This window comes from Urtica dioica, chromosome 4, assembly GCF_054948205.1.
Source record: "Urtica dioica subsp. dioica isolate 48M chromosome 4, U.dioica_male_clone48M_v1_H2, whole genome shotgun sequence".
NCBI classification, from domain to species: domain Eukaryota; kingdom Viridiplantae; phylum Streptophyta; class Magnoliopsida; order Rosales; family Urticaceae; genus Urtica; species Urtica dioica.
The window spans coordinates 25945283-25970047 of NC_142759.1; the positions used below are offsets into that span (position 1 = coordinate 25945283).

The 24765-nt window shown below is 40.6% G+C and overlaps 1 protein-coding gene across 1 annotated transcript; it reads left to right on the forward strand.

Moving 5' to 3' along the window:
- Positions 1–8312: 8312 nt before the first annotated feature.
- On the forward strand, positions 8313–10414 carry LOC149401391 (protein RAFTIN 1B-like). Its single transcript, XM_089613190.1, has 3 exons — positions 8313–8447; positions 8539–9289; positions 10199–10414. The coding sequence occupies exons 1-2, from the start codon at positions 8385–8387 to the stop codon at positions 9283–9285; spliced, it is 810 nt and encodes a 269-aa protein (XP_089469316.1). The 5' UTR covers positions 8313–8384; the 3' UTR covers positions 9286–9289; positions 10199–10414.
- The last annotated feature ends 14351 nt before the right edge of the window (positions 10415–24765 follow it).

Below are 24765 nucleotides of genomic sequence, written 5' to 3' on the forward strand. Positions count from 1 at the left end.
CTCAAGAAGATTGTAGAGCATGTCAGCGGCAGTCTCGATGTTACGATGTTGCTCTTTCAGCATATTGTTCATAGATGCCAAGATATAGCACCTCACAATCTCATCGGATCGAAGCTTGGCCGCTAAGGCGTCATTGTCCTCTTGAGTTGAATCATCATTCGTCAGAGGAGGACACGGGGTGGTGAGTACTTTGTGCTTGTTAACGGTAGGTATTATGTCGAGGTTACGTTTCGAATCTACGTAGTTTTCGTTTTCGAGTTTGATCGAGGAAAGAAAGATAGAGAGATGGTTGAGAGACATATTTCCTATATAAGTTGAAACAAGTTTATGATTAGTCTTTGGTTTAGGATTTAAGTTTTATTAAGACTTTTATAAAATCCAAAGGTGTTATAAACCAAGCGATAATTTACTCCCTCAAGAGAATGCCGCAAAAAATCTCCTTTTATAAGTAAATGACACATCATTAATGCTTAGCCAAGATGTCAATACATCAGCTTTGACTAGCCACCTTGTAAATTGGTTTGATCACTCATATCCTTTCGCAGAGCCTCAAGGGAGGATTACTAGGGATTGAGCCTAAGTGTGTAACCAACCACTTAGTCCAAAAGATCAGCTTTGAAAAACAATCCCCCAAGGGGAGGCCTTGTCATCATTGCATCACTCTCGGACGTAGCTCATTGAGCAATGATCGAAGCAATAACGCCTTGGAGTACTCACATTTAAGTGAGGGTCGCAAGAGCGGCTCTTAGTCCCACGTTATTGCATCTTTCATTAGTGTTGGGGATCGTGGGTTACAAACAACGAATATAACCCTCCCACTTAGTTTTTGGAGTTGGTTCATCGACTCTTATAAGTTCGGAAACAGATTTCCTAGTTAGAGAGCGACAGAGCGGACAACTAGAAGAGAATCCTAGATCGACATGTTCAAAGCAGTATTAGTGCATAAAGGCACAAGGTACATACTCGATCTTTTCCTATTTTCTATTTCGGGAAAGTGCGTGAGGGAAGTGTGAACTTCAACTCACTCGAACACTTGAAAGTTTGAGATTACACATCTTTTTATTTTTCGGCTTGTCTACAAGGAGACCTCCCACTCAAATTTTCAAGAGCATATAGATTTTGAACATATGTGATATAGATATAGTTTTGAAAACATTTTGAAAATTTATTTGATTTGGATGACAAAATATTTTTCAAGTTTGAAAGTGAAAACGGTTTTTCAAAATTCAAACTAGTTTTGTAAAAATTCAATTTCAATTAAACTTTCAAAAATCAAAACATTTTAATCTTACACATCATGTTTATAATCATATGAAAAACATTTTTGCTCAAGAAAATTTTCTCATTAGAGTTCTATAACTCATGGTAGTGGGGTTTGAAAATCCGGATTTCTAAAAAACTGGAGTTTCAGACAGCCGTGCACCTCGGAGTAAAATCGCCATATCTGGCGGCTCCGATGTCCTTTTGAGCCAAAACTGGTGGCATTGGACAGAGGACAGACAGAGCTTTAATTTGATTCAAGAACCATTAAATTTCGATTTCTGAGCAGAGAGTTATGCCACTTTTAATGCGGGTTTACTCCAGCTCGAAGAAAAAGAAATAAATTAAAGCTTGGTCCTATTTAGGTGCGAAAAAGAATCAAGTGTAACGGAACGTTTTAAGATGTTGTTTAAAGCTTTTATTTGTGTTTTATTAGCAGGGTAATAACATAGAATAAAAGAAATGACAACAAGCATAAAACGAATACGGTAAATAAAAGAAACTAGAAAGACAAAGTAACTAGTCACAAAATTTACCGAAATTTCTCAAACCTTTAAAACACGTTTTTCAATATAAAAAATTAAAAACTTTTAGAACTGATTCTAATGTGTTTTAAAAACATCCCAAACTCATAGAAAATCAACATGCTTTTTAATTTAAAGACATGAGCAATAAATTAAAAAAAAAATCTAAGATTACAATTCTAACTTTTCACAAAATTAGTAAACTTTCGAAAACGATTTTCAAGCTCATAATTTTAAAAACATGTACATGCATCTCTTTGACCATAGCTCTGATACCATTTGTTGGAATTGATCTAGGGTTTAAGAAAAAGATTAAACGCTTCGGGAAGCGGCGGAATTTTAAAAAATTTCTTTTCAAGTAAAAACAGTTTTTACTAACCTAGACAAAGAAGCAAGTACATGTAATTAAAAACTAATATGAGCTAGAAGTTTACTAACCTTTCTTGAAGCTTGAACTTTGAAGAAGCTTTTGGAAAGTTTGCAACGCTCGTCTCCCCTCGCAGCACGTCTCTCTTTCTTTCCTCGGCACCTCGAGCAACCACGAAAGTTTCTATCACTAAATCACTCGAAAAGAAGGAATCAGTGAGTGGGCACTTTTAAACACTACGACTTAAGAACGAGTCTCGAAGTCGCAGAGCTAAACACTAGGTCAAGTGAGGACCTAGGTGTCAAGACAAGAAAAAATCGAAAATAAACTAGAGAGAGAGAGAGGATTTTCGGCCAAAGTTCTAGAGAGAGAGTCTCTCAAATCTCTTAAACTTGGATGAATGAAATGTGAGGAAATGAGGCTCCTATTTATAGGAGAGGTCTTACCTTCAATAAGGTAGTTTCCTCTTCTATAGAATATCACATATTCATGAGCAATTTCCTATTTTTCCCTTTGAGAAACTCGGCCAACACAAGGCTTCTAGAAGCCTTGATTTGTTTCCTATTTTGTTCAAGGCCTTGCCTTGTCTCTCACTTGGCCGATTCCCACTTTCCTCTTGGAGGAAATTTGTTTCCTCTTTTACTTTTGGCAAGTATCTAAATACATTTATGCACAAAATAAACTCTCTTTCCTTGGGTATTATGGGCGCCTATTCTCATCTAGAAGGAGCTTCTAGAAGCTTCTTCATTTGTTCATGTCAACATGAGAAAAGCCCATTAAGAATTTTCAATAAAATTCTTATGAAATGAAATTAATTCACAAGGCCCAATAATCAAATTATGGCCGAGTGACATTAAGTCATCAAATGAACTTGTCAAAAAATTTATTGACATTCATTTCATCATATGTCTCAAAAGACAAAAATACCCTTTTGACTATTTTCGCTCTTGTTTTGACTTAGCTTCTAGTTTAACTATTCCTATCGATGTGATTCGTGACAGTGACCTCATGGACCCAAATGAACAAAGCTTGAGCTAAACACTTGGACTCAAAAGTTCACAAACCTTTTCCAAGTTTAGCTTAATGCCAACTGACTCCACTAAAGAGCTGACACTGAAAATCTCTCGGTTCAAATGAATTTGTTTTCTACTCAAGAATTCGACCTAATTATGATGAGCGGATCCACTGAATATTATCTATGTTTACCCTTCATGAATGTCATTAGCTAGCCGGGATTTACTAAATTACCATTTTACCCTACTAGCTGTTATTTCCTCAACTCCTTTGTCGCTTGTGAAGAAGTTAGAAACAATGTATTGACGAGGAGCTAACAAGTCACATTGTTTCATCCAAAAGAGTCAGGACTCAATTTGGACACTGGCCAGTTCATTTATTCACACTCCAAGGAACAAAGCATGAGGTGACATACATTGCATTTCAGCAATCTTGTACATGAATTCCATATCTATGAGAACTTCACAAAGTTACTCATGACAGACTCACAACTTAGTACTCCACCAATAGGCCTTGTTCGGAATCACATAGTGAGTCCGAACTTTGACTTTATCAAATGAGAATACTAAGGTGTGAAATGGCATGTCTCATTTCAGGATTAAGGTAAGCATGATGCAATTCATACATAGTGACTTCGAGACATAAGAGGTTAAATGGTTTGTTCTTATATTGTCTCTAGAAGTGCACTGGTCAATTCAGTACCTTCGGAAGATACCTAGAAGAACTATAGAGTCCCCAACTCTCAATGCCTCATAACCAGACATCATAGATTCTTCTAACAATCATACTGAGGTCAATAGTCCTTTGACCCTAAGATTGCGAATATATCGTTTTAAGCAAACTACGAAGAGTTTGTTCATGCAAATCTACATTTGTCTCTTCGTAAGTTGTTAAGTTTGTTTATGGACTAAAAGACTAAGGTTTTATCATAAAGCTTCAAACAAAGAAAGAATGAATGAACGTTTCAACTTTATTAATGAATAGATAGGCAATTACAAGCAAGAGTCTTCATGAGACTTTATTACATCAAATGTACAAAATAAAGACTACAACTCTTCTTGTGGGCACCATTGACAACATCGCGGCAGAGGTCTGGTCAATGGCGGTGGTGGTGGAGATGATAGAGTGAGAGAGAGAGAGAGAGGTTAAGAGATGCGGCGGAGGTCTGGTATTCGATCTACTCTCGTTGCAAACTGGGCAAACGTCAGCTTTCTTGAGATCTTTTCGAAACAAGACACAATAGTTAATGCAAACATCAAGCAGCTCGTACTCTGTGCTGAAGTGCTTCAACCTCGCGTTTGCCTAGCAGTGCTTTTTCGGAATTCAGTTACCGGTTGAATGAGACTTCTTTAGGAGTTGTAAAAGTTCAGTGAAAGAGTTGTTCGTCCAATGGTTCATGACTTTGATGTGCGTCAACGAAATTAAGAATGAAAAAGACGAAAACTCTTTGTATCCAGGGTACAATTCCGCTTCCAACTCTATGAATAGGTCTTCCACTTTCTCTTCAGCACTCAACTCGCTCGGGGTTGGATCCACAAAATCGTAGAAATCTTCGTGATCCATGATATCATGCAGAGCATCGTGCGATCCTCCTACTCCTCATCGCAGTTCCGATGACATATTCTTCTTGGGTAATGATATGAAGCTCGCCGTGATGATATTAGTCGGTGTTGTTCGGGATAAACTCCCCGATCACGAGGTCAACCTTACGACCCCGATATCTTGCCATCTCACATTGTTATAAGACTTGTAAAGACATCTATATTTGCCATCTTCGTTCGGTCATTTGATTGCAATGCGGATAAACTCATTTACGCATGTTTTATATTGCAAGCTCAACCGATCATTCTCGGTAATCCAATCTCTACTTGGATTTGGTATTTCCCTAAACGAGAAGGGAAACAAGAGGGACAAAGAGAGAAAGAGAGGACATTATATTTAGTAAAGCGAGAGAGAAATGAATTATATTTGAAGTCTATTCATGGATATTGAGATCAAAGACTAGAATTGTGTATTACTTGAAAATTAAACTATTGAAAACTAATATTCTAACAAAATTTCGGCAGAGTCTCCACTATAATATTAATAAACCAAAACTTGCAATTTAATACCAAAACATATAAAATCAGCCAATACTATCCTATTACTCAACTAAATCCTAAATCGAGCCTATGTGACTCGGTCACAATAATTAAAATCCATAAAACAAAAAAAATTAATTCATCCTTTTTAATTACAATTTCAATTATATAATCCTTTTTAATCTAAGTATCAATTTAAAACTAATAATTAATTTTAAAACAAATTTCTATTCAAGTTAACTATATCAATTACATTTACAATTATAATTACAAATTAACTAAACAAATTACAATTACAAAGTTATTTATTGATAACAATTACCTATTAATTGAATCAATTACAATTAGAAAGATACTCAACCAAATTCATTACTAACTACACAAACTACTAAAATTTTCATTAACTAATCAACAATACAAATGAAATCACTTTAACATATTTAATACTAACATGTCTAACATATTAACCAATATTACTAATTGAACTAACTAATATCTTACAAATTAAATCATAATAATTATACTAACTAATTTTACTAACTAGTTTACTCATTAAACTAACACATATATAAAAAAAATAAAAAAAACTCACATGTTTTTATTCTCGCAGAAGGGAAGCGAAGACAGAGAGACGAGAGGTGGTCTCAGGGCAGCGACGACGAGAAGAGGAGTTCATGGTGAGGCAACAAAGAGGCTAGGGAGAAAAGACAGCGATCGAGGCAACAACGGCGAGCGAGGCAGCGACGGTCAGCAAAACCTTTGACAGAGCTGCATCATCGGCGTCATGCCAGTGGTTGAAATGTCGGGGCTTAGCGACTTGCAACGGCCCCTGACATTTCAGCGGCCTTGAGAGTGACAGAAGATCGAGAGGTTGTCTGTCTCGGGCTGGTTCTCGAGCAACTTTCACAGCGGTTCACAACGGTAGCTCGGTGGTGTCTCGGCGGAATGGTCAGAGAGTGAGACAGAGAGCGATACATAATGAGTTTGAGAGCGATACAAACAGAGAGAGTTGGCTGACCTGAGAAAGAGAGAGACGCAGTCTCGACGTAGCACGACAGTGGAGGCACGGCGAATCTGGTGGCTTAGGAACTGAGAAAGAGAGAGATAGAGAGAGAGAGCATGCGATAGAGAGATATAGACATAGTGGGAGAGAGAGAGAGAGAGAGAGAGAGAGATTCATTACCACTCGGAGAATGTGGTGGTGCTCACGAGGCAGAGATAGAGCGACATAGGTGGGGACGACATTGGTGGAGTGTGGTGGTCTGAGGGGTCGTCGAGTTATGTGGTGGTTTGAAAGATGTGAACGCGTTGGTATATTCAATATATATAATATAAAATAAAAACTATATGAAATAGCCAAATGACTATCTTTAATTAAAATTATAGTTCAATTATTCAAATATTAAAAAAAAATAGTCCAACTCATGTCAACGTCTCCATATTATGGCGCATGAGTTTGGATTATTATCTTAAGTTTTAGAAACTTCGGCTAGAATTTTAACGTAAATAATTTAAATGAGTTATATGCCTAACTCTCTTTATAATATATATAATAAATTAAAAATTATAAATGGATAGAGCATATGATGATATATACATTAAAAATTACACTCCACTGTCCCCCTTATATATATATTTACATTTTTTGTTAATTTTTATTTACCTTAATATTTAGAAATTAGTTTCACTTAATAATTTTAAGTGAATGCCCTTAATTTAAATTTCTGGCTCGTCCTTAATTATCTACCTATACGGTATAGTATTTATTCCTTAACTTACAGATGTTCGTGTAATATCCTATGTAAAATTGTGCCATACAAATGAGTGTATGCTAAGAATATACGCACCTTTCTCTCTCTACATAACCTTTCTCTCTCAAAAAACCCTAGTTTTTATCTCCGCCGCCCCCCTCGGGATTCGGACGCCGGTCTCTCGACTCCGACCCGGGGGGGAAGGCGAGGTCGCGATTCTTCGCGAGTCTGGTTTCTCCGGTGATGTGCTTCTTCGGATCTGTGCGACTTCCAAGCCGCGCTCTGTTTGCTCTTCTCCTCCGGATCTGTGCGACTTCCAAGCCGAGTCTGGTTTCTCCGCTTCGTCGGCCGGCTGCTCCCGTCTCCATTCCTTGCCCAGGTCCGAGATGACTTGGATCTTGGAAGGGTTCGTGTCCGGCGGGAAGGTAAGCTCTATTTTGCCTTCCGGAGATGCCGTCCTGTCCGGCGCCGGCCTCGTCGTCCCGGTGTTTCAGATCCTTCTCGGCGAGGATGCCTCAGTTGCGGATCTTGAGAGGTGGCCTCGGTGGCTTCGGTGGGTCTGTGGTTCGCAGGTGGCCTCGGTGGCTTCGGTGGGTCTGGTCTCGGATCCTTCGGAGGGTCTGTGGTTCGCAGGTGGCTTCGGTGGCTTCGGTGGGTCAGGTCTCGGTGGCTTCGGTGGGTCAGGTGGCTCCGGTGGGTCTGGTCTCGGATCTGAGAACAGTTTGGCGGCTTCGGTGGCTTCCTATGTTTTTCTCTCCGACGGGAGTAACACAGAAGAGTATGCGGTGCGACTCCGAGCTAAGGTTGGGAGGGTCGTGGCTGATGAGTTTTTCGGGCGCAGAAGTGGTCGGATCTGCCGTTTTGGTTGTGTTGTGGTTTTTGTTTTGTGTTTTTACTTAGTTATGTTTTATGTTTTTATGCTAGTTAGCCCAGGTTGCGCTGTGCTTGACTTGGTTTATCTTGGACACGGATTAGCCGTTGTCCACTATCCCGTTGTGGATTTCCTATTAGGTTTTGTTCTATACAGGTTGAAGATGCATCTTCTTCGTGGTCATCAAACCGAGGTTGAGTGGATCTTTCTATCTACCAATTTTGGTTTTGTTGAAAGAGCCCTATGTGTGCTCAATTAATGTGCTCGTAGCTCTTCCACTTGTCGGAAGCATGCACAAAACGTGCGATTACCGGAACTTAGTGTTAGTTTCACTTCGACTTAGGTTTGAGGTGTTCCATGTACTAAGGTGTTTTTCTCCTGTATTGATGGGTTTTTTACCCAATTTTAATGGAAAATCCGTGACTTTCAAAAAAAAAAAAAAAATGAGTGTATGCTAATTTTATTGATCACTATAAAAGGGTGAATGAAAAGAAAAGCACCCCCCAAAAAAAAAAAATGGAGCTCGGAGTCGCTTTTTGGGGTCTGCTTCTACTTTTAGTTGCAATTGAGCTCCAATCGGTAATTCAAACATAAAGCACACACTCTCTTCTGTTTAACCCAAATTAGTCGTAATTAACTATGAAATCAAGTAATGTTTTAATCATTGCAGATCTCGGTTCATGGAGAATCGGAGTTGATGCCCACTATATTCTACAAGATGGAGAGCTTGAAGGAGGGAACGACAAAGCCCGTTTATCTCCCGAAGAAACCCACTCAAAACTCCCACTTCCTGCCAAGAAACGAAGCCCAATCCCTCCCTCCAATCAAGTCTCGACACCTCAGCGACATCATGAGAACCTTCAAGATCCACCCTCGGTCAGCCATGGCGGCCTCGGTGAAGGGCACGATCATGCTCTGCGATTCGCCGGGGGTGAAGGGAGAGACCAAATTCTGCGCCACGTCGATAGAAGCCATGCTTGACTTCGTTTTCAAGGCTCTCGGAGTCTCTGGCGAGGAAGATGATCGTCCCATTCTTCTTTCCTCGAGATTCGATCAGTCAAATCACGGAGTCATAGACTACCAGAACTACACGATTGTGGCGGCGCCAGTGGAGATTCCGGCGGCGAAAATGGTTGGCTGCCACGTCATGGAGTATCCGCACACCGTGCTGTACTGTCACACTCAGGAAGGAGGGAACAAGGTGTACCGTATCAGAATGCGCGGTGACGAGGACGGAGGCCACGTGGATGCCTATGTGGCGTGCCACCTGGACACCTGGCACTGGGACCAGTCCCACCCAGTCTTCACCGCCCTTGGGACCCGACCCGGCGATCCTGCTTGCCACGTGTTCCCTCCCCACGGAAACCTCCTGTGGATTCCGAACAACGATAAAGCCTCTACTTCTTCTTCAACTTAATAAGGTATATTTTGCAAGCCAAAAAAACAAAAAGCTTTATAAGGTATTTGCTTTTTTTTAAAACATAAAATTAAAGGGTCAAAATTTAGTGATTTCACCACACTAAAATTTTATCCATTATTTATTTTGATAGGATTAGGGTAATTGTTATTTAATTTTATTAAAAAAAATATTTAGACTTGATATCTCATACATTTTGGTTAAATATATACGATAATAAAAAGAATAATAAGGTTATATTACAATATAGCCATATAGTCACTGTAATTGTAAAATAGCCTAATCGTGTTTTATTTTTATTTTTTTAAGGTTTGAATTTTGAATTTGGTGGGGTGTTTGTTGAGAAATTTTCAATTGCATGGCCTATTTTTGTTTCCTTAATTTTTTTTATTAGTTAAATTGTTTTCTAGCTAAGCTAAAGATATTATCGAGTTTTAAGAATTTTGCTAGTTTCTTAATAAATAGCTAACTATTATCAATATTAAACTAGTATTTATACTATATAAATATATTGTATACAAGGCGTAAGGCATCCATATAAATTAAAGTAGGTAAGACATGATTCGATTTTATCTATTTAGTGAAGAATTTGTATATTTAATTTGTTTTCTTTTGATAAAAGGAACATAAAAAATGTTACTAAAAGTACACCATGATTTCGTTTAATACTTGAGAAGTCCATTATATTATACTCTAATGCTATACGAAATACAATGAACGAGCAACATTCTGAAAGGCAATAAAGTTGTGAAGTATTTTGTGTAAAGATGAAAAATTGATAATGTGCGTTTCGGTAAAACAACGAAAATAAATAAATGGGGTATAATAATACTTGAAGATCTGATAGAGTTTAAACTGATCTGATGAAAAATTAATTTTATGTTTACTGTTTATTGTTTATTTCTGTATACAGCTGAAGAAACACTAAACCACGTTATGTATTTTGCGAAGGGATTTATATTCACGGATCAGTGCGCAGTATATACGTGTGCTAAGGTACAATGATATTGTTATAAACAAAAAAATAAAGCAAGGCAATGCAACTTCGATTTCGTGCGTGTTTTTATTATTGTAAGACATATTACAAATGTGTTCGATTAAATAATTTAATAAATTAACGTGGTTGGTATGTTTTTTTCTTCTTTATCTAATGAAGTGGGCCATCGAATGGTCATCAGTTTTCTTTGATAGCATCATCTTACAGTGTTACACTAAAATCTCATAAATAGTGTAGAATTGTTCCAATAATTGTAAGACTGAAACTTTATAGATTGGTTTAGTTTCTACACAATGACATGTTACACTAAATAAAATTAACGTTACACTAAATAAAATTAACTTAACACTATTAATTTAGTATAAACCTTACACTATATCTTTAAGTATTATTATAATATAACCAATTCATATCATAATAGTTAAAGTGTATGTATTTTATATTACATAAATGATAAGATTATATTAAACTACATATTCTTAGATTATTCTTTTTGCTGAAGCAAAATAAAAATTTGGCTATAAATAATTAATCTATACTTCTTTGTTTGGTCCAGAGCAAGGTCTTAAATATATGCGATATCTAGCTATAACTGCTAATCGATATCTTGATTTTTAAAGAGTCTCAGTATCATATTTGTAACATAACTTCTAATTTTAAATATTTTCTAATTTTTATAAAATTCGTGAGTCGAATTGTCAAAAATCTGTAAAAAAAAAAAAAAAAAAAAAAATCGATTTTTATGAATATTGGCACCGTTTGGCACAGCTTTGTTTTTTTTTTTAAAGTGCTTTTAGTTTCTGTTTTTAAAAAAAATTGTTTTTTTTTTAAACTGATAGGTGTTTGGTAAACTGTTTATAAAACAGTTGTTGCTGGTAACGAAAACTGATTTAGCGTTTAGTAAAATAAATATATTATAGTCAAAAGATTAAAATAGACATGGTCTTAAATATTAAATAATAATTTTGCGTTACAAATGTTAAAAATGTTAACCAAAAATAAAGGGATAAAGGATAAATTGCTAGTGACTCGCTCATTACTTCTTCAATACAAATAATTTATTGAATTACATGACCCATTTACATTACATGATTTTATATCTCAAATATGATAAAGTTTATTTTGAAACTACAAATATAAAATTAATATGAGTATATAGATATATGGATAGATATATGGAGAAGTCACTAGAGTCAGACTTTCAACTTTTATTTTTTCAATTTTCGTTTAAAGCAACAAGATTTTGTTGGCAAGTAATAAATGCATTTAAGATGTTTCGATTAAAATAATGCATTAAAGTTCATTCAGTGCACCAAGCCACCAACTAACGTAATGTATAATTAATAAACGCATTTAAGAGTATTTGCACTTGATTTGAACCAACCGGATATACATGCACCGCTTACTTAACTCATTCACTGGTGAGTCTTTAACCAAAGTTAATGTTTTCTCTTTCTCCACATTTCAAAACCTGCGACATTTTTTTAGAGAGCGAGAGACAGAGCGTAGAACACCGGCTAGGAGCTGATTTTTTCTTCAAATCTCTCGAGCTCTATGTTGTTCTTCAAATCGGTGAGCTGATTTTTAATTTGAAGGAGTTTGATTATTAGGTTTTCTGGTTTAGGGGTTTTCTAGGTTTTCTGATTTTAGGGGTTTTGGAGTTTTGTTATTTTCTGGTTTGATTTAAAATCATTCTCCTTCACGTCGTTGAACTCTTCCTCAGTCTCGTTGTCGCTTTCGCCAGCGTCGTCCAAGGCTGGGTCCACGTCGTCCTCGTCGTCGTCCGCCAGGTGGTTCCAGGCCTTAGTCTGGACTTTGGTGTAGTTCTCGGGGTCGTTGCCCTCCTTCCAGTGGACCAGCACCAGAGCTCGGCAACGTGATTTCAAATCTAGGATATAATTTCGGGATAAAATAATGAGGACATTCCAGTAATTTGGTACATGATACTTAATCGCTTTTAGCGAAAGCTAAGAATCGTAGCTTTTGGCAGTTACGTACAAAATGGAAAAGCGATTTTGAAGTTTTTAAAAACCGCAGTTTCACCAAACGCATTTGTTCAATTCTGTTTTTTCAAAAAGCAAAAACAGCCCCTTAAAAATTGAACCAAACGGGACCATTATTTTTTTAAGGGCAATTGGCGGCATAAATACCTCAACTTTACAAGTTTATACACTTTAATACCACACCTTTTTTTCGCGGCTAAAATACCTAACGTTGGTTATTACACTACTACAAATGTTGGATTATACAACCCACTTTCTACAACGCTTATGAAAAGCGTTGTAGAAACTAGTGATTCTACAACGCTTATGACAAGCGTTGTAGAAACATGGTGTTTCTACAACGCCTTTGGATAAGCGTTGTAGAAACTTGGTGTTTCTACAACGCATATGGTTAAGCGTTGTAGAAACTTGTAGATTCTACAACGCATATAGTTAAGCGTTGTAGAAACATGGTGTTTCAGATTTCCCACAACGCTTTAAAAATCCGTTGTAGAATCCACGCCGCGGCGTAATGTGTTTTCTGCCACGGCGAGAACTTACTACAACGCACAGTGAAAGCGTTGTAGAAAAATGTAATCCGCCGCGGCGAAATTCATACCTCGCCGCGGCGGGTGGTTTCTACAACACTAAACAAAAGCGTTGTAGAAACTCGTCGCCGCGGCGGGGTATCTATCTCGCCGCGGCGAATATATCTCGCCGCGGCTAGAAATATTCGCCGCCGCGGCGAGGTGGATACCGTGGCCAAGCAGTTTTTTAAGAAACTGTCTCGCCGCGGCGAGTGAGGAATCTCACCGCGGCGAGATGTTCCTACAACGGTTATAAAATCCGTTGTAGGAACATCTCGCCTCTGCCTCGTCTCCACCTCGCCCAGCCCCACCTCCATATCACCCAGCCCCGGCTCCACCTCGCCCCTGCCCCGCCTCCACCTCCCCTCTCGCTCGCCACGTCCTCGCCTCCACCTCGCCTCTCGCTCGCCCAGCCCCGCCTCCACATCGCCCAGCCCCGCCTCCACCTCGCCCAGCCCCGCCTCCACCTCGCCCAACCCCGCTCCACCTCGCCCCCTGCCCCGCCTCCACCTCGCCCAGCCCCGCTCCACCTCGCCTCTCGCTCGCCACGTCCTCGCCCAGTCCCGCCTCCACATCGCCCAGCCCCCGCCTCCACCTCGCCCAACCCGGCCTCCACCTCGACCAGCCCCGCCTCCACATCGCCCAGCCCAGCCTCCACATCGCCCAGCCCCGGCCTCCACCTCGCCCAGCCCCGCCTCCACCTCGCCCCTGCCCCGCCTCCACCTCACCTCTCGCTCGCCACGTTCTCGCCTCCACCTCACCTCTCGCTCGCCACGTCCTCGCCCAGCCCGGCCTCCACCTCGCCCAGCCCCGCCTCCACCTCGCCCCTGCCCCGCCTCCACCTCGCCCAGCCGGCCTCCACCTCGCCCAGCCCCGCCTCCACCTCGCCCCCTGCCCCGCCTCCACATCGCCCAGCCGGCCTCCACCTCGCCCAGCCCCGCCTCCACCTCGCCCCTGCCCCGCCTCTACCTTGCCACGTCCTCGCCCAGCCCGGCCTCCACCTCGCCCAGCCCCGCCTCCACCTCGCCACGTCCTCGCCCAGCCCCGCCTCCACATCGCCCAGCCCCGCCGTCACCTCGCCCAGCCCGGTCGCCCAACCCGGCCTTCACCTCGCCCAGCCCCGCCTCCACCTCGCCCCCTGCCCCGCCTCCACCTCAACCTTGTCTCGCCACGGCGAGTGAGGAATCACGCCGCGGCGAGACGTTCCTACAACGGTTATAATATCCGTTGTAGGAACACCTCGCCGCGGCGACGACATATTATCGCCGCGGCGAGGGTTTTTAGGTTTTTTAGGTTTTCACTATAAAAGGCCGTTTTCAGTTTTTTTTCTCATTTTTTCCAATACCCACACACGAGACAACCATTTTCGGTCGCATCTCTCCCGTTTTTTTCTTCCAAAATCCCTCGCCACGTCCTCGCCGCCCCAAAATCTCGACGTCGCCTTGTCCTCGCTGCCATTTTCTCTCGCCGAGTCCTCGCCGTGCTTCCTCTCGCGCCTCTCTCTCTCTCTATTGCCGCCTCATTGTAAGGTATGATTTTAAAAGTTTTTTAAGGTAGTTATTGATTTAATTTCGTGTTGTTGATATGGATTTCTTGTTGTTTACCCGAATTGCATATAGTTTGATTTTTTTAATTCACAAATTTAGGGTTTTGTTTGATTTTCTCTTTTTAGAACAAGAAATTAGGGTTTAGGTTAGTGGAATTTGAATGAGTGAATTTAGTGAAATTAGGGTTTTGTTGATATGAATGAATTTGAATGAGAATTTGAGTTAAATTGAAATGTCCGGATTGTGTTTGACATATTGTTACATAGGTTAGTGGTTAAAATGGTTATGTATATTAATGTTGAGATTGAATTGTTTATGAATTTGTGATTGATCGAATTGTTCATGAATTTGTGATTGGTCGAATTGTTTATGAATTATTTGTGATTGTTGGAATTGTTTTAATTTGTCATGTTTAAATATATATTGTTGGAATTGATATATAATTTGTTATATGTTAATTGTAGAATTGTTTATGATTATGTTTTGTAGGAGCTTGAAAATGCGTCGAACTAAAAACACGGCGGGCTCCAAGGCTCCGAGCTCTTCCAGAGGTCAGAGTAAAGGAGACCTCGTCAACAGTCTCCCGAAGAGGAATACAACTCGAGTATCTTTACTAGCAAGGTCGCGGAGGAACGCTACGACAAAATCTTGCCGCGTAACATTATCCATGAGAGAGGATTCAATGTAAGCAATACGTCGGATATAGGAAAGCAAATCCGCAACAGCATAGTTGGTCATGATTGGGGGAGGTACTGTGTTGTACCCGAGTTCGATTCGAACGTCAACTTCGTGTACGAATTCTACGCAAACTTGCCGGACTCCCAAGGTGATGTTGTGACGGTCCGTGGGAAACGGGTCGATATGAGTGTCGAAACTATCAACGATCTTCTTGGGACCCCAGATGTGCCTTTCGAGAACGAGGGCTATCGAGAATGGCTAAGAAGTTGCAGCCATCAGGAGATGTCGCAGGTGTTGTGCATTCCGGGAGAGGATTGGGTCACTGAAAAAGGAAAAAGGGTACTCAAGCGTGACCAACTCACCAGGATCGCTAAAGCGTGGATTTACTTTGTTTGCGCTCGTCTCTATGCGATCAAGCACTTCACCACTCTCGACGAGGATCGTATCCAGGTGTTGTTCTGCATTGTTAAAGGCCTTTCCATTAACGTCGGTCGATTCATCTATACTTGGATGAAGAAACTCGACTATACTAATGAACGACACGGTTTGCCATATATGTCGATCATTACCGGCCTTTGTACAAATGCGGGGGTACCACGCTCGAAAAGGGATACGATCAACAGTCTAATGGGGCCTATTACGGATTCCATTATCGAGCGGTACAAGATTAGGGAGGATCCACAAGCGGAGGAAGCGGAGGAAGCGGAGGAAGAGCGGGAAGAAGGGGAAGCGGAGCCCCTATTGCGCTTACCAGCACCTCCGATAATCGACCCCTATTCCGTCTTTCGATTTATTTCGATCATCAAGAAGTGTACCAATAAGCGATTCGCAAACATTTTTCTCGATGTGCATAACATCCAGACAATGCCGGACGTAGTGTGTCTTCCAATAAGGAAGGTCGTAGAAAATCGATTTCTTCTTCCAAGGATTCTCTTTGAACGATTCTTTAGTACTAGCACTCCGCTTTCTTTTCCCAAGCACTTCATTGACGTTTTTAACAATCTCATAGACATCTTCACCAGACAAAATTCTAGGAGGGGGTCGTTCTTCTGAATTTCCATCAAATGCTTGTTTCAATCTTCTATACGAGTGATCTCTTGGTAAGAATCTTCTATGACCCAGAAAAACAGTTTTCTTACCATGCTTCAAACGGATGGAAGATGTGTCTTTCATGCAAATCGGACAACCAATCGAGCATTTCACAGAGTATCCTGACAAGTTTCCATAGGCCGGAAAATCGTTAATAGTCCACATTAACATTGCCCTTAAGTTGAACGAATCTCCACGGTAAGCGTCTTTAACTTCCATCCATTTCTCCCATAACATCTTCAAATCATCGACCAACGGTGCCAAATAGACATCAATATCATTTCCTGGTTGATTCGGTCCTGAAATCAAAAGCGTTAACATCAAGAACTTTCTCTTCATACATAGCTTTGGAGGGAGATTGTAGTTCACAAGTATAACCGGCCAAACACTGTATTTACTGCTCATCATGCTGAACGGGTTCATTCCATCAGAAGCTAGACCAAGGCGCAAATTTTGAGTATCAACACTGAAATCCTTATACTCTAAATCGAATGATTTCCACTGTGCAGCATCAGCAGGATGTCTCAACATACCATCATCGATACGCTTTTCGGAGTGCCAAACCATGTTCTTCGCGTGTTTGACACTATTAAACATTCGACGAAAGCGCGGCATTGGAGGAATGTACCATAACGACTGAAATATATTTAACGAAAATCAGTAATAAATAATGAATATGAGCTACATGTATTTCCTAATCAAGTGATGAAAATGTACGTACCTTAACTGGAACTCCTTTAACCCCGTTACATGTAATTTTACCCTTCTTCCACCGTGACTCTTTGCACGTCGGACATTCATCTAGATCTTCATACTCGTGTCTATATAAAACACAATCATTTGGGCACGCATGGAATTTCTCGTACTTCATGCCTAATGTACCCAAAGTCTTATTTGCTTCATACATACTTAAAGGTACTTTATTGTCTTTCGGAAATGCTTCTTTCAGTGTTTCCAACAATAGAGTAAAACTAGTGTTTGTCCAACCCCCCGACGCCTTCAAATAAAATAATGTAACTAAAAATGAAAACTTCGAATAGCTTGTACACCATTCATATAATGGTGTCTCCGCATCATTCATCATGGACTCAAACAATTCCGGTCGCTCAACAAAATCGTCCTCCAAATCATTCATCATTCCGCACATATCATCAATATCATCTTCAAGATCATCCTCATTTGTCGTAGAACGAAAAACCTCACCATGGTAGAACCATCTTTGATACGAGGTCATTATTCCATATGCAAACAAATGGGTCCGAACGACATCAATCGAAAAATGTCTATGATTTCCACATTTAATACAAGGACAACGAATAGATTTCACATCTACCATGTTCTCTCTAGCAAAATCACAAAACTCATCTACACCTTTCCGATATATCTCATTCAATCTATTCTCCCACATCCACTTTCTCATCTTCATAGAAAAACCCTAATTATACAAAAAATTGACCATTCTAATTAGTAAACTATCAAGAGAACAACAATTAGAACAAGTTAAAGAAGAACTTACAAGATTTGAATGTGTAGATGAGACTAGTAAACGAGGACGCTCTAGAATGAGTAGGAAAGGTACTGGAAATATTTTTTCGAGTGAGGTTATGAGAGAGTTCAAAGTGAAAAAGACCAGAAATGAGAATTTATATCACCAGTCTCGTGTCACTCGCCGCGGCGACATTTCTACTTCGCCGCGGCGAGACATTCTACAACGCTTCCAAAAGCGTTGTAGAATGTCCTCGCCGCGGCAAAAATATGCATTCGCCGCGGCGACACCATCACGCCGCAGCGAGGTACAAATCTCGCCGCGGCAGGAGTCCTGCGCCGCGGCGGGAACAGGTCGTCGCCGCGGCGAAAATCTTACCGAGAGCACCATGTTCCAGACATATAGTCTCGTCGCGGCATCATACATTTTACGCCGCGGCGAATGTATTCCTCGCCGCGGCTAAAATTCGCTTTCGCCGTGGCGAGGATTCTACAACGCTTGTTTAAGCGTTGTAGAAAGGGGTCGCCGCGGCGACAACTGTATACTGCCGCGGCGAGGACATCTAGGGTTACCTCGCTGCGGCGATGACACATTTTCGCCGCGGCGAGAATTTTCTGGGTAACTCTCGCTGCATCGAGAATTTGGTTTCGCCGCGGCGAGGATCCTACAACGCTTATGTTAAGCGTTGTAGAAGAAGTTCGCCGCGGCGAGAAATATACATCGCCGCGGCGAGCTCCTACAACGCTTAGAAGAAGCGTTGTAGGAGCGTTTTAAAATCTGAAAATTTCAAATTTTTTTAACTACCCGCCCATTTCATATTCTATACTTAGCGCTTTTTTCAATTTTTCCTCATTCTCATTCCTTATTCTACTTCATTTCTTCTCATCTCTCTCTCCACTACTCATCTCTCTCGTCCCTCTCTCTCTCTCCGCCACTCTCTTGCTGCCCCGCCCCTCTCTCGCCACCACTCTCTCTCTCTCGGCCCCTCTCTCTTCTCGCCGTCGCTCTACTCCTCTCTTATTCTTCTTCTCTCTCTTCTCCTCTTTCTCGCCATCGCTCTCTCTCCGCCCCTCTCTCTTCTCGCCGTCGCTCTCTCTCCGGCCACCACCCTCTCTTCTCGCCGCCCCTCTCTCTCCGGCCCTCATACTCTCTTTTCCCCGCCCCTCTCTCTCCGGTCCTCACCCTCACTCATTGCCTCCACCTTGACCCCGCCCAGCCTCCACCTCGCCCCTGCCCCACCTCCACATCGCCCAGCCCGGCCTCCACCTCACCCAGCCCCGCCTCCACCTCGCCCCTGCCCCGCCTCCACCTCGCCCAGCCCCGCCTCCACATCGCCCAGCCCCGCCTCCACCTCGCCCAGCCCGGCCTCCACCTCGCCCAGCCCCGCTCCACCTCGCCCCCTGCCCCGCCTCCACATCGCCCAGCCCAGCCTCCACCTCGCCCAGCCCCGCCTCCACCTCGCCCCTGTCCCGCCTCCACCTCGCCTCTCGCTCGCCACGTCCTCGCCTTCACCAGGTATGTTATTTCCCAACTTGTTTTTAATTTAATTTGATTTATGTTATTATTTAGTTAGAATTTGCTATTTATTTGAAGTTAGGAAGAATTTGTATTGGATTTTAGTATATTGGATTTGAATTCGTTGTATTTGAGTTTGATATTGATTGTATTTAAGTTGGAATCGGATTGGATTTGAGTTAGAAATTGAGATTATGTTTTGAATTTTGTATATTACATTCCATGTCGTCCACTACTACTACTTCTAGCGATAATGGTAAAAGAAAAATTAGAAGACAACTAGCGCTTAACTCCGATGAACAAGGAAAACGAAGAAACACTCTTATGGTTCGGGTTAATAAGGCTAAAACACTTGGTAAAAAAATCCCGGTACAATTTGATGATAAAGGGCAACCAATCGGTAAAGAGGGTGATGAGTTGTCGAGTTACTTTGGCGTGTTAGCAAGAGAACACGTTCCACTTTTGATGCGTGATTGGAGAAGTAAAGACAACGCCCAAATTAAAGAACGGATTTGGAACGAAATGCAAGAAGGATTTACGATTCCTATCGAACAAAAACACGATTGCCTTATGAGAGTCGGAGAAGCGGCAAGGTTATTTCGTCATAAGATATACAACGATCTACTCCGAACGAAGAATACAAAGTACTTGAAACGCGAAGTGTGTTTGGATTGACCTGAAATACACTTCGCGTTTCAAGTACTTTGTTCCTTCAACGCCGAACGAAGAATTAATTAGGATGCGTCGGGAGATGAGCGAGTTGAAATCTTTGGTGATGAAAGCCTTCGGTGGAAATGGTAGCATTAATGTCGGAGATGCTAATATCGAGTCGCCTAGTGTCGAGCGTGTGGAAGAGAATCTCAAGGACAAGGTTGTTGATGATGAAGAGATGGCAAACGTTGAAGAACACGTTAATGACGCGGTCTCTTTAGGTATGTTCATTATTTTTTTTATCTATAAAGCTAAATATTTTGGTATTAAGATATTGATATATATTCGTGATTTTCTTAGAACACGACGATGTTGGCGATCGTCCGAAGATCGATCCAAACATCGTTGATGATTGTCCGAAGATCGATCATGTCGTTGTGGAAAAACCCAATAGTGTTCGTGCTAGTTGCTCTTTGAATCCAACCACGCCGGTGACACCGAGTTCGGATGAAAGCGTCGAGTGTCTTCTTTTCATTGATGATGTTGTGAAAGGAGGCACAATTCATGTTGCAAATGGTCGAGCGTACATGAATGGAGGCGTAGTTCATTTCTCACCTTTGGAGGAAGGAAATTTACGAGTAGCCGTTTTGGGGGTTTTGATTAAAAAAGCAAAATTGCCAATTCCCACCGAAGAAGCTCAAACTATTGAAGATGCTATAGGCGGGTTTGTCTCGTGGCCGAAGAGACTCATAGAAATGGACACGGGAATGGAGAGTCGCGGTCCGGTTGTCAAACAACTCTCAAAGCTCGGTTTTGAGAGTGAAGCTAGCATCGATGATGCTAAGAAGATTTCGTACAAGGTGATTAGTCCCAAGTATCGATTGCTCGCTCAACATGCCAACAAAGTAATGTTACCGGAAGGGGATGTGATTATGGTCAATGTTAGTCCAAGTCTCGCGGCTATCCCGATTCCGGTGTCATTTGAAGACGTTTCCGATTTTTTGCAATACTTGGAAATTGGCGCGGGGAGCATAACGGTTTATATGGAGTAAGAGTTTTCTTTATATGCATTTTTTAATATCAATATTCAATATTTAGTGTTTTGATCAACTAAATATTTGTTTGTCATAGCTATCTACGCTCGAGGCTAGAAAAGGCGAAGAAGACTCGAAATTATTGTTTTATAAATCCGAGCTTAAGTTCGTACATCGAAAATGACGACGAGGAGGCTTATTTGTCAAAACGAGTCAAGGACGTTGGAAACGTGGTACGACATTGCAAATTTGGTGAACTAGTTTTGATGCTGTATAACAAAGGTGCGCATTGGATGCTCGTTGTCCTCGACCTTTGGAGAAATAGCGCTATGTTCTTTGACCCGTTGAGAAATAAAATCCCAATCGATTTAAATCGATTGATAAAAACGTAATATTTTGATTTCTTAAATAATTTTTATTATAAATCTTTCTAGATGTTTTTTCTCTTATAATCTCTGTGTTATATAGGGTTCTTGTTAATTTCAAGCTCGAGCATCAAAACGCCCATAGTAACGGGCAATCAACGTACATCAAGGCTTGGGACGCTCCGAGACAAACAGGAAACACGGAATGCGGGTATTTTGTGATTTCTTATATGCGTGATATAGTCGTAGGAGGTGTAGGAAAATTAGAAAATAAGAAATCCTATACAAAAGAGGATTTAGAGAGAGTTAGGGAAGAATGGGTAAGTTATGTACAAACATTTATTAACTGTGATGATTAGCTAGTTTTTTTATTGAATTATGGATTGGTTGTAGATGTATATATTAGATTTTGAATGTTTTGAAACTGAGGATATTATTTTTGGTATTGAAGATTATTTTCAGGTGCTGGTATACCTTGTAAAAACAGATTTTGGATATAAAAAAAAATACTCTCGCCGCGGCGAACTATACTTCTCGCCGCGGCGAGAAAAGATACCGAGAGCAGGCAAATTAGAAATCTTAGTCTCGCCGCGGCGAGTTTTAAAAAAAAAATTCACCACCTTCCTACAACGCATAATTATCCGTTGTAGAATCATGTCGCCGCGGCTAAGATTTGACGTCGCCGCGGCGACGTGTAATATTCGCCGCGGCGAGTTGATTCTACAACGGATATCATATCCGTTGTATAAAATCTCGCCGCGGCGAAAATTATATGTCGCCGCGGCGGGAAGTTTTTAATTATTTAGAAATTTCACAATGGACTTATACCGTTGTAGGAGGTTCCACAATGCTTAGATATCCGTTGTAGAAAGTTGGATTGTACAACGGATATTTAAGCGTTGTAGAAGCCCCTTGGATTCTACAACGGATATTTAAGCGTTGTAGAAGCTTCTACAATGCAGAATTCTACAACGCTTGACAAGCGTTGTAGAATCATTCCACAACGGATTTTAAGCATTGTAGAATCCTTGTTTTGTAGTAGTGTTAGCACCATCGTTAAGCTGAAAACGTTAACTACCGACGTGGACTCTGAAAAATGAATTAAAGCGTGAACTAAAATGAATTTAAAGTTGAAAATGATGTAAAATAAAAACCTATAAAATAAAACCCATAAAATAAAACTTATTCGAGTACCCCAAATTTGAAAAACCCCCAAAACGTAAAAACCCAAAATGGTTTCTACTTCGTTGTGGTTTGTTCATCCTTGGCGTCTTCTTCACATCGCCCACGATCTGTTTTAATGGCTGAACATCAACAAGGGAATGACGACGATGATTTTGTTGGAATTGATCTAGGGTTTAAGAAAAAGATTAAACGCTTCGGGAAGCGGCGGAATTTTAAAAAATTTCTTTTCAAGTAAAAACAGTTTTTACTAACCTAGACAAAGAAGCAAGTACATGTAATTAAAAACCAATATGAGCTAAGAGTTTACTAACCTTTCTTGAAGCTTGAACTTTGAAGAAGCTTTTGGAAAGTTTGCAACGCTCGTCTCCCCTCGCAGCACGTCTCTCTTTCTTTCCTCGACACCTCGAGCAACCACGAAAGTTTCTATCACTAAATCACTCGAAAAGAAGGAATCAGTGAGTGGGCACTTTTAAACGCTACGACTTAAGAATGAGTCTTGAAGTCGCAGAGCTAAACTCTAGGTCAAATGAGGACCTAGGTGCCAAAACAAAATCGAAAATTAACTAGAGAGAGAGAGAGAGGATTTTCGGCCAAGTTCTAGAGAGAGAGTCTCTCAAATCTCTTAAACTTGGATGAATGAAATGTGACGAATGAGGCTCCTATTTATAGGAGGAGGATTACCTTCAAAAGGTAGTTTCCTCTTTTCCTATTGCCTTGCACGTCCAACATGCCTCATGAAGGCTTAGGATTTGTTTCCTCATTTGATTTCCTCTTAGTTGGCCGAAAATGCACTTTCCTTCTTAAGGAAATTTGTTTCCTCTTTTTCTTTTGGCAAGTATCTTCATACATCAATGCACAAAATAAACTCTCTTTCCCACTATGGCATGAACGAAATTCAGCCTTATTTTCCTTGGGTTGGACGAAATTTGAGCTTCTAGAAGGAGCTTCTAGATGTTTCTTCATTTGTTCATGACAACATAAGAAAAGCTCATTAAGAATTTTCAAGTAAAATTCTATGAAACGAAATTAATCCTCAAGACCCAATAAACTATTAATGGCTGAGTGTTTTAAGTTTCATTTGTCATCAAATGACCTTGTCAAAAAATTTATTGACATTCATTTCATCCTTTGTCTCAAAAGACAAAAATACCCTTTTAACTATTTTCGTTCTTGTTTTGACTTAGCTTCCGGTTTAACTATTCCTATCGATGTGATTCGTGACAGTGACCTCATGGACCCAAATGAACAAAGCTTGAGCTAAACACTTGGACTCAAAAGTTCACAAACCTTTTCCAAGTTTAGCTTAATGCCAACTGACTCCACTAAAGAGCTGACACTGAAAATCTCTCGGTTCAAATGAATTTATTTTCTACTCAAGAATTCGACCTAATTATGATGAGCGGATCCACTGAATATTATCTATGTTTACCCTTCATGAATGTCATCAGCTAGTCGGGATTTACTAAATTACCATTTTACCCTTCTAGCTGTTATTTCCTCAACTCCTTTGTCGCTTGTGAATAAGTTAGAAACAATGTATTGACGAGGAGCTAACAAGTCACATTGTTTCATCCAAAAGAGTCAGGACTCAATTTGGACACTGGCCAGTTCATTTATTCACACTCCAAGGAACAAAGCATGAGGTGACATACATTGCATTTCAGCAATCTTGTACATGAATTCCATATCTATGAGAACTTCACAAAGTTACTCATGACATACTCACAACTTAGTACTTCACCAATAGGCCTTGTTCGGAATCACATAGTGAGTCCGAACTTTGACTTTCTCAAATGAGAATACTAAGGTGTGAAATGGCATGTCTCATTTCAGGATTAAGGTAAGCATGATGCAATTCATACATAGTGACTTCGAGACATAAGAGGTTAAATGGTTTGTTCTTATATTGTCTCTAGAAGTGCACTGGTCAATTCAGTACCTTCGGAAGATACCTAGAAGAACTATAGAGTCCCCAACTCTCAATGCCTCATAACCAGACATCATAGATTCTTCTAACAATCGTACTGAGGTCAATAGTCCTTTGACCCTAAGATTGCGAATATATCGTTTTAAGCAAACTACGAAGAGTTTGTTCATGCAAATCTACATTTGTCTCTTCGTAAGTTGTTTAGTTTGTTTATGGACTAAAAGACTAAGGTTTTATCATAAAGCTTCAAACAAAGAAAGAATGAATGAACGTTTCAACTTTATTAATGAATAAGCAATTACAAGCAAGAGTCTTCGTAAGACTATATGACATCAAATGTACATAAATAGACACTACTACTCTTCTTGTGGGCACCATTGACAACATATTTCGACCTGGAAGAGGAGGAGTATAACGACGAAGGAGAGCATGAAGAC

What these genes read in the sequence shown, in the direction of transcription:
- LOC149401391 (XM_089613190.1), top strand. Translation starts at nt 8,385, where the DNA reads ATGGAGCTCGGAGTCGCTTTTTGGGGTCTGCTTCTACTTTTAGTTGCA. An exon ending in TTGCAATTGAGCTCCAATCG is followed by an intron (nt 8,448 to 8,538) that starts GTAATTCAAACA and finishes TAATCATTGCAG; the next exon opens with ATCTCGGTTCATGGAGAATC.